Raw genomic sequence first — 10,652 nt, 5'->3', positions numbered from 1 at the left:
ATATTTTGGGTCTAAAAAATATATGTCCTTGTGCCATTCTTTCATGGAATGTTTATTTATGGAAAGTTTAAAGTGACGCATTAATTTTCAATTTTTGGGATACATAGACTTTCAATTTGGACAAATTTGTTTCACCAAATAATATTACATTTTTAGAGATGATAGTTTCAAAAATATTAGTATGATGAAGACGGTTATTCTGGATATGTTTAAAAATAATTGGTTTAAATTTTATTATTTCTAAAAATACTTTTTATCAATTAAAAACAAATGTTAATAAATTTTTTTATGAAAGCAGAAAAAGACAAGGTTAATATTAAGATTATTTAAAATGTTTGCTTTGATATAACTTTTCATTTTGTTATACTTTTTCCAAGTTCATAAACTAAAAAACTAGTTTTTTATTTAGTTTGTAATTTTGTAAGTGCCAGTTATTCAACGAGGTTTTGTATATAAGAATTTAATATCATTTTTCTGTCACATGCATCGTCTGTGTACCGAGTGAATGCAAAATATTTAACTAGTATATAGTAATTTTATTTTTTAATGTATATCTATTTGAAAAACATTATATCACCCCTAATGTTTCTGCCATTCTTCGTGTTGGTAACAATAATAAGTAAAGAACATGACTTTTAAATTAACATGACCAACAAAATGAAATGACGGCATTATTTTAAGTAAAAAAGTGATATATAATAAAAAGGTTGGAAGAAATAGGAGAGTTTTGAGAACAGAAGAACAAAGAAGCAACGAGAGAGATGAAGAGGAATAGAATCATGTGTACAACTTCTTTATGATTAAGGAAATTAATCGTTAATATTACATACTTATCTATAATAATTCGCAGATGTATTGAAATATAAACTGTTGATTCTTTTTTAACAGACGTTACTCAATGTCACTTACTCTCTTTAGAAGAATCAAATCCTGTGAAAATGAGCAAAGGTACATTTACTTTCCTGTGATTTTAAAGTTTCAATAATTACACACTCATAACAATTCACAAGTTTTCAAGCACTTAAGAGGTTAGTTTTCTTAAGACCACATACAAATCACGATGTTTTAATCTTCATATAACATTATTCAAGATACTAACAGACTGCATGCTTATTACACTGTTTTAAATGTTTACATTTCAATTCATAAAAAAACACGCCTGGTTCAAATTAATTCTTCAATAGGATAAAAACTATGACAATAACCATTTTTATGTAAAAATCAATACAAATGATATATAAAACACAGGGAGCTGAAGTGTAAATTTCATTAGTAATGACTAAAATATAAAATGTAACTTTTAAAGCAAGGAGAAATGAATTTAACCTAAATAAAACTTTCCGCGACGAAATAAGATATCCAGATTTCTCCTTACAAGGTTTGAATTCCCATTGTACATTAAAAAAACTATGTGAAGAAAGAAAGAAAGAAACAAAGGAAAGGGGGTCAATCAGTTGCACAATGAAGTGCCCTGTTCCTTGCTACACTGTTTAGTTTCGTTACCAAGGAAGGAAGACACTATGCGTTATATATATATATGCTGTGAATCATGCCAGGCAACACAACGATAAGCCTTTGAACTAAACGAAGAGTGAAAGCCTCCATTCAGCTCATCGACCTTTTGTATAGATCGAAATGTTAATTCTTCCCACCCTGGATGCAAAAGGGTAGGATAGATTAGAACTCGGTACTATAATTTCAAAAATATACGTAGCATATGATAGAATGAAAAGAAGGCAGCTAGCAAACTTCGCCAAATTTTTCAAGCCACAATTAATAGATGCTCAAATAATTTAACAAAATTCGTACTACTCTTTTCGCCTTTTATCCTGTCTCACATTGATGGGCTCGCAAAAAGAAAAAAAAAAAAAAGGAAAATCAACATTGGTGGACAACTAAACAAATTTTAATATCAACAAACATCAGACTCCTTGAACACGTGAAGGAGGTATACACCTCGTTAAGAGGAATTGCCCCAAAGAGAATAGCCTAGCCATTTCACTCATGTCCCACGCAACATAACACGGGCTCTGCACTATAGGTCACTATTTCACTTGACGCTCATGCCCCCAAATAGAATGTAACCAACCCAGAAAATTGATTATTGGGTATAAAAGTCTAAGATAATTGTGAGCAGTGTTTATGGGTAAGGCCCCGCCAGACTTGGATCTTCTGGACAGGTTAAATCAACACTAATTGATTCATATGTACACTAACCAACTTAAGTAATACACATGGATAATGATTGTTAATAGATAGACCTAGAAGTTATGATACAGTCACCTTCTTGATTAAAACTCGAGTTTGGGACATACTTACATTAAAACATACAAACAGCTATCCACATCCATAAACATAAATATTAATGAACAAGTGCATGTCTTAAAATAATTTCAATCTTTACCTTATGAGGTGGAGTTCCCGGTCTTGATGTGTTGTTGCCAAATCCACCTTTCACTTTCTTTTCAGAAGATTTAAGTATTTGGAAAGAGCATGTCAAGGTGTCATCCACACTCATCATAGCACCAGCATTATCAAATTCACCACAGTAATTAGGGGCGGAGAATATAGTCACCAGCTGACGCTTGGCAAAAAACTCATATCCATCCTCTACGACCTGAAACACAACCCAAAATTTAAGAAGGGAAACATCAAACCAGATTCATCAATATTTGTATAGATAGATTCACCAATTCGTTAAAAAGAATGAAGACTGATGAGCCAAGTAAATATCAAATAAATTAGAATAGTCAGACAGAGAAACAATGCAATACAAGTACATTAACAAAAATCAGGATCATCAATCAAACACCATCAGATATTTACAAGGTGTCAGAGTTGATGGTACAGAAAATATATTGAAAAATCCAACTGGTGCTAGAAAATTACGGATTAAAATATTAAACATAATAATTTTTATTATAATACTCAATGCGTGAGGTCAAAACACAAATTAATCACATTCTCATGCATTCTGTCCCTTTTTTCCCCTCTGACTCAGTTATAAAAAATAATGAATCTACTCAATGCATGTGATTATTCTTCATTAAACATTAACAATATGAATAGTAAATTGCAAACGCATACATCATGCATGCCAAACTACAGAGAAATGGACAAAACTATAGGTTTCATTACCTGGTGAGCTCTGCAAATTAGATCAAGATCATGATGTTCAAGAAATTCAACAACCTTGTCAGCCCCAAATGTAAATGACACACCTCGATCATTTTCTCCCCACCCATCAAGATCTTTATCAGGATCAGCCCATAGAAGGTCACAGAGAAGACCGTGATCTGGCACATCAATAGGACGAGCAATATTTCGTATCTGATCCAAATGTTTAAGATCAGGTGATAAACCACCATGCATGCAAAGAATCTTCTCATCTATCAGAGCAGCAACAGGTAGACAATTAAAGCATTCAGTAAATGTCTTCCAGATGCGAACATTAAATCTCCTCTTACACTCATCATAGAAACCATATATTCGGTTGATGGAGGCACACTCATGGTTACCCCTGAGAAGAAAGAAATTCTCCTTGTATTTGACCTTGTATGCAAGGAGTAAGCATATTGTCTCGATGCTTTGCTTACCACGATCAACATAATCTCCAAGAAATAAATAATTTGCTTCAGGTGGGTATCCCCCGTATTCAAACAGCCTTAAAAGGTCTGAGTATTGGCCATGAACATCTCCTGCAAAAGAATCGTTTAACACAGATGCCATCTATTATTTAACATCTATAGATAACACAGTGGTCAAAAGCAAAGGAAGGCAACCTAAAGGTTCTAGGGCTTTTACCGCCCCAAACCAAAAAGTGCCAGAAAGTAAAAACCTAAAGTAGCAAGGCATTAAAATTAGAAAAAGAAAACAGTAAAATGTTAACCAATTCAACATAAATCAACTACTCAAACACGACATTACTACTTAAAAGTGAAAGATGTTCAATTGCAAAGCACAATAATAAGTTGAAAACAGGCTCCAATGTCAAATTTTCAAAAACAAAAATAAATACTACAGCCAACACCGCAGCCCTAAAGTTTAAATTCATGACAAAGAAAATTAGATGGGTAGGCTTTGGGAGTTGTCACAATTATTGGCCATTTAAACCAAGTACCATGGAAAAGTCATCAAGGCAAGCAACTTGGTCGAACCAGGAAAACATCACAAGGCAGCAGAAGCCTGACAGGAGGGGCACGTTGTCTACAACTACAACCCCAAAAGCCCATCAATTCCTTCTGTTCCATCCTTGGTCCCCCTTATTGGTCCCTATCAACTATATACGTCACACTGACAGATAAACAACAAACTTACAGAAAATCAGCTACTGCGAGTAGTAATGCAATTATTGGGGTATAGAACTTTAGAAGGCATAAATTCTACCCAACAACGCATCGAAAACAATTCTTCATTTACACGGAAACCTCAACACACAATTCCACAGAAATGAAGAGTTAATGATTTTGCAAAAGTTGGTGATTATCTCAGAAGCGTAGTAGCTATCACCACTGATCACACATCCCTTTGCTTCCACCAATTCCTCACCTGTCTTCTAAACAGCCGCAAGAAAACGAAACAAAATAGTGAGCAGCAACCCCGTCTTCAGCACACACCAACCTAAAAGGCCCATAGCAAATTCAATGCACCAAAAGAGATAGGAAAGAGACATGACGCCGTAACCTAAGACCTCCGTATTCACGCCCAATCCTAATCGCTCCCTAATTTCAATTCCATGCAAAAAACGGTAATCCCAAACCGCATGTAAAACGAACAAGGAGTATCACATGCAGATTCACCCCACGTTTTCCATTCAATTACAGAATCCACATATCACAATTCACAATTATTACAAAACAACAACCAACAAAATAACAAGCAATACAAAAAATTACAATAATCAACTAATTACGGGAAAAAAATATACCACAAATCTTAATTGGAGCCTCGAGTTCGAGAAGATTGGGTTGACTGAGAAAGATCTCTTTAGAGGAAGCGCAGAGTTGTCGAATTTCCGCCTCCGTAAGCTGCACCTGCTTCGTGGCTCTACCGTTTTTTGCCGCAACGAGCCGGCGGATAATATCGTCGAGCAAGTTCTCGTCCATCTCGCGAGAATTTCAAAAGCGGATGATCGGGTTGTGGGTTTGAGAAGGAGAAGAAAGGGTTCTCGCTTTGGCTTAAAGATAAAGCCGAAGAAGAAATAAGAGATAGAGCGAAGGCAAAGCAAAGGGTTTAACGAACGAATCGAAAACGCAAAACGGGGAAAGGAGCGAAACGACGAGGGAGTGATTGGAAATGGCGCCGTTTCCCGCTTCCAGAACGGAAATGACAAACGGAGTTGTTTAGAGAGGCATCGACGACGCTAATAGTTATGTAGGTTTTGTACCCTTTGGGTTTGGCGGAGGGGAGTGGCCACTAGTACCAACCCTACCCTAGTTCTACTTCCTTGTGACAAGGACAAATAATAATACACATTCATCTTCCTTCTCATTTTTCTCTATAAGTAAATTGCAAAAAAATTAAATAAAATATTAGTAACTAATTTATAACTAACTATAAATAATAAATAAAACACTATCTTTAATTCATACACGATGCACTTCACTTCTAAAATAAGCTTTAAATTTTAATATAAAAAAATTACGAAAATTAGTCATGGCACCAACATCATGATTAAAAAGTAATAAAGAAATTAAAATCTGATACCTTACTTTGCCTCCCTGCTATGCATTCCATTCCTGAATCCTCGTCTGGAACCCTATCTGAAACATTTTAGGAAGTGGGACCCACTCCTCGCACGTGCAATGTGTCGCCACGTCATCTTTTCTTCCTCTCCTGTGCCATTTTTTTTTTCGGTGCTTCAATTCACTATAATCATCACCTATGATGATAATCAAGGATCTTATATTTCTCAGTGTTCTTCAATGGGATTTATGTGATGAATATCTCAATTTTTAATACATTTTAAGTTTATGTAAAAATCACCCTTATATAATTTCTACAAAAGAAAAAGTGTTGGTTTCTTTTATGGGGAAAATAGTTGAGTTTTAGATATATGGCATTTTTTAATGCTGCTAGTTAGACTTTATAATTCACCCATGCTACAAATAGTTAAAATATAAACGTAAAATTGAAATATATTTTAAAAAATAATTAAAATATGAGCTCATACCTAAGTCAAATGTCTAAAATTAAAAACAAAAAATGTCAACTAGAAATCTTCTTCTTTTTTTCGTTTTCAGCTAGTAATAAAAAATGTTGATTTTTTTAACTTTGAACTAATTGTTGATATCTTTATTGTTGCTTTTTTTATATTTTCTGACTTTTTTTTATAATATAATTACAAATTAACTTAATTTTAGGTAAATTTGTTTTCTTTTACATTCTTACTTTTATAAAGGCTTAATTAATTTTTGTTCTCAATTTTAGTTAGAAAATTTAAGTAGCTCTCCTCTTTTCACTTTTATTTTTGTTTTAATTGAGTTTCAATTTTTGGTAAAACATATAATTATATCCTAAATATTAATATTTTACGATTGTTAATAATTAAGTGATGAGACATGTTTATTTGGTAGTCGATGCATTGACATAGTTTTTTTTTTTTTTCTAATGTGGGAATTTACTTATAGCAGCATTTTAAATGTGAATGAAATTTGGGATTTTTTGGTGGATTTAGAACACCAAAATTTGGATAAACAAAGTCAACTTCCTTATTTTTTCTCCCTCCAAAAGTTTTCCAAAACCTCAAGACCCTTACCATCCATCTCTTATTTCCCCCAATTCACTCTTTATTCCTCTTCACCCACGAGTTACTTATAACTTGGTTAAATATTTTAACAAAATTGGAATTCAATTAAAAAAAATAGAAAACTATTAAAACTTTTTAACAAAAATTAAGATCAAATGAGTAATTAAGTTTTTTATATATTAGAAGGATCAAATTACCTAATATAACTTTGCAACACAAGTTTAATGTTAAATATAAAAAATGTAAATTAAAGAAATTAAGTTAATGCATTCTATTGTAAATTAAGATAACTATATTATTTTAGAAACTCGACTAAATTAGATAATTTTATATTTTTTCTATAAATAACATAAGTATATATAATTTTTTCAATTTTTTATATTATTTATATTGGTTCGATGATTTTTTCAAGTTATACTTTTATAAGAGCAGAATTATGATTTACTTACAAGTGTATGATTTAGTTTCAATATAGGATTACGTTTGAAATTTTAATTATTATAATCATATTTTTCATTGACTGTAGTATACTCGTGTTTAATATATTAGAAACAGTACTTTCAACATCAAAGACAAAAAAATAACAACAGGATCATTAATTATTAGATATGATACAGTTTTAACATATTAATTAATAAATATGATACAATTTTAACATATTAAAAGTAATGTTGTAATAATTCATTAAATATACTTTGGTATTTATCATTCTTTACTTTTAAAATGACAAATACAGATAAATATATGATTTAACAAAAATAATATAAAATATATTTGTCACGACATTAAAAGTAAAAAATATAAGTAAGTATCGTATATAAATAATAAATATGAACGATACACCTAAACATAATTTAATTATATTAATTTAAAGTTTCATAATTAAATTTGTTATCTTAATTCAATTTTCTATTTTTAAAAGTTAAATCAAATATTATTAAAGGTAAGGAATAAAACAACAGTAGAAAAATAAATTAATATCTAAAACTTACAAATAAAAAGTACGGTAAAAGCAATTTATAAAAATTACATTTGTAAGAAGTTAAATAATATTTAAGCATTGAATTGATGTGAATTTGTATTGATTTTTCATTTGGTTTTCGTTATTTGAATTGTTAAATTAATAACAATCGAAAAGGCTGGAATTTGTTTTCCATCGGAATTAATTTTAGAACACAGGTGTTTTTTAATTCCATGTATTTTTTTTTTATTTCTATAATTCTTTTGGACCTAATAAGTGTCTAACTTAATTTAATTAAGTTTATATATATATATATATATATATATATATATATATATATATATATATATATATATATATATATAATTTGTATTCGTTTAAAATAAACTAGTGAAAACCCATGTAATATCTGTATGTATTTTCAATTCTTTTAATTTTAAAAATAAATATAAATATATTTATTTATTTTGTAATTTTTTTTATTAAAGATATTTTTATTTTAAAAATATTAATTTAAAATAATAAATGAAGGAAATAATTAAATCGAATAATACAATAATTTGAAAGATAAAAATGATAAATTAATTATTTTAATTTAAAAAATTATTATTTATTAAAGAATAAAATTGAAAGTCAAATTATGGACACCAAAACAAGATATCTATATAAAAGATACATAAAAGGTATAAATAAATAAAAAGTAAATATAAATAAGATGGAACCAACATTATGATATTTTTATGAATTTTAATTTGTTATATTATAATAGTTTATAAATGTTAGAGTTACCGGAAAATTTCAATAAAAAAATCACCTTTTTAACATTTTCTGTACATTTTATATGGTTGATAAAAGAAAACAATTTACAGGAACATTCACGTTTTAATTGTGTATAGCAGTGTGAACTGATTGAGTCATTTCTCCATAATGTTGGTGTGATGTGAATGAAAATTTAAATTCAATTTTAATGTGAATTAGTATAACAACAAAAAAATATTGAGATGTGAAAATAATAATTGAAGAGAAGAATTTGTTAATGTGAACAAAAACAAGATGTATGTTCTATTCATATTGCATGTCTTCTTTTAACACCACGGTGGTTGGGAGTGATGTAGTTATCTCTCCTTATTCTTTGTTATATCAATTTTTCAAGTTTGTTAACCAATTATGTCAGGTATAAAAATATATTAAATAAAATGAAAAAATGACATCTGTATCACTCTATTATCATTATTATTATTATTGTACAAACAGATACTGTCACGCTTACGTGTACACATTTTTTAAATATACGTGATATTATATTAGTAGGTAATTATAATGAAATGTTTTTAAGTTAATATATAAAATTAAATTATATTTATTAAAATAAAGTGAAATATATCAGAAAATATGAGAGGATAACTGTTGATAAATAAAGAATAAGAGAAAAAACAAATGCAAACAATTTTTTAAATAAACTCGTAAAAGTAACCGTTAATTCTCAAAAATTTAATAAATAATTATATTTTAAAAGATAAAATTAGTATTTGAAAATATAAACATAAAAGAGAAAATCTCTATATATATTATTATAGATTATTTTAAATATAAATAAACAAAATATCTCGTATTAATCTCAAATTATATATATATATATATATATATATATATATATATATATATATATATATATATATATATATATAAATATATAAATTGTAGAAATTTTCGTATATATTTCTCAAGCATGTTTTAGGAACCATCATTATAAGGTTTCATTACTTTGTTTTTTTAGTTCTGATATTTAGATCCGTCTATTTTCATCACTGGGTCAAGATACGATTAATTTATTTTCAATAATGTGATATTGTACTTGTTATTTTAGAAATATGTTGTGATTGTACTTGGTATATGAAAAAAATATTATGTGGGACCAGAAACTATATGCTTGAAAGTAATTAGTTATACTGACATATGTTAAAAATATTTAGTTGTTTTTTGGGATAAAGGATTTTCTAATAATCTCTAAAATGTGTCATTTCTATTATATATTATTCTTTCAGAAAAATATTTTAATCATACTTATTTCAGTAATAATCCTTACTTGTACCATTATTTTATGATATTTGTCATAGTAATGCACTTGTCTTAAACCCACTATAAAAGATTTGTGATATAAGAAAGTCTATGTTTACTAATCTTTATAACATACTAAAATTATTTGAAATCGAACGAAGGAAGGAAATCGTCCATAAAATTAAAAAAATAAAATAAAAATCAAGTGCTACTCTTTTATCTCATATACCTTAAAATTACGTTTTCTTTTTAATATTTTTTTTATATTTTTCTTCAATTTTATATCTTGCCTTTAATACAAAAATTTAAGATTTCAAAATAATAAATTCTAAAATGTTAAAAATGTATCTTTTAGAAAAATAATTGACTTTTATTAATCTTAGAATAATTTTTATTTATATGAATATCCACACACATACTAAGTAAATTTATATAACAGATCACACTAATATGTTTCAAAAAAAAAATAATGAATTTGTAAATTTTTTTTATATATTATTTATTTGCACTTAATATGAAACTCTTTCACACTTAAATTTCTTCTAAAGATAAAAATCTTTATAAACAATAATAAGAAAATGATAAAATGTGTTAAACACATCTAATTAATTTCTTTCTAATTGAAAAGAATTAATCATATAAAATTATATCAACTTATCATATGATTTACTGACATCACATTTAGTTAACTTTAAGTAATAGTAAGAAGTAACCTGATTGGAACTCTTTATATACAATTTATTTTATTTTATTATTAAGTTAAGTAGTTTGACCAATGGATTGGATTTTAACAATTGACAAATCATGTCTCACTAATTGTGTTCTAGCTATTGACACGTATATCTAGTTGACAACCCTATCTGTTTAATCGTTCGAATAAAACAA

The 10,652-nt window shown here is 28.3% G+C and overlaps 1 protein-coding gene across 1 annotated transcript; it reads right to left on the bottom strand.

Annotated features, from left to right (window-relative positions):
- Window positions 1-1,249: 1,249 nt before the first annotated feature.
- TOPP3 (type one serine/threonine protein phosphatase 3) lies at window positions 1,250-5,452 on the bottom strand. The gene is made up of 4 exons (XM_028064340.2): window positions 4,928-5,452; window positions 3,139-3,698; window positions 2,405-2,617; window positions 1,250-1,653 (listed from the first exon to the last, which is right to left on the bottom strand). The coding sequence occupies exons 1-4, from the start codon at window positions 5,103-5,105 to the stop codon at window positions 1,639-1,641; spliced, it is 966 nt and encodes a 321-aa protein (XP_027920141.1). The 5' UTR covers window positions 5,106-5,452; the 3' UTR covers window positions 1,250-1,638.
- Window positions 5,453-10,652: the final 5,200 nt, after the last annotated feature.

Source organism: Vigna unguiculata, chromosome 3 (genome assembly GCF_037176805.1).
Source record: "Vigna unguiculata cultivar grain cowpea cultivar isolate G323 ecotype 2 chromosome 3, ASM3717680v1, whole genome shotgun sequence".
In the NCBI taxonomy this organism is placed as follows: Eukaryota; Viridiplantae; Streptophyta; class Magnoliopsida; order Fabales; family Fabaceae; genus Vigna; species Vigna unguiculata.
This window is presented reverse-complemented; position numbering and strand designations above follow the sequence as displayed.

Bases quoted from the DNA above. Each gene is read 5' to 3' on its own strand.
- TOPP3 (XM_028064340.2), bottom strand. From the start codon at position 5,105: ATGGACGAGAACTTGCTCGACGATATTATCCGCCGGCTCGTTGCGGCA. The intron at 3,699-4,927 runs GTATATTTTTTT...ATTCTTTTGCAG, and splicing joins GGCTCCAATTAAGATTTGTG to GAGATGTTCATGGCCAATAC. The intron at 2,618-3,138 runs GTAATGAAACCT...GTTGTGTTTCAG, and splicing joins TAATTTGCAGAGCTCACCAG to GTCGTAGAGGATGGATATGA.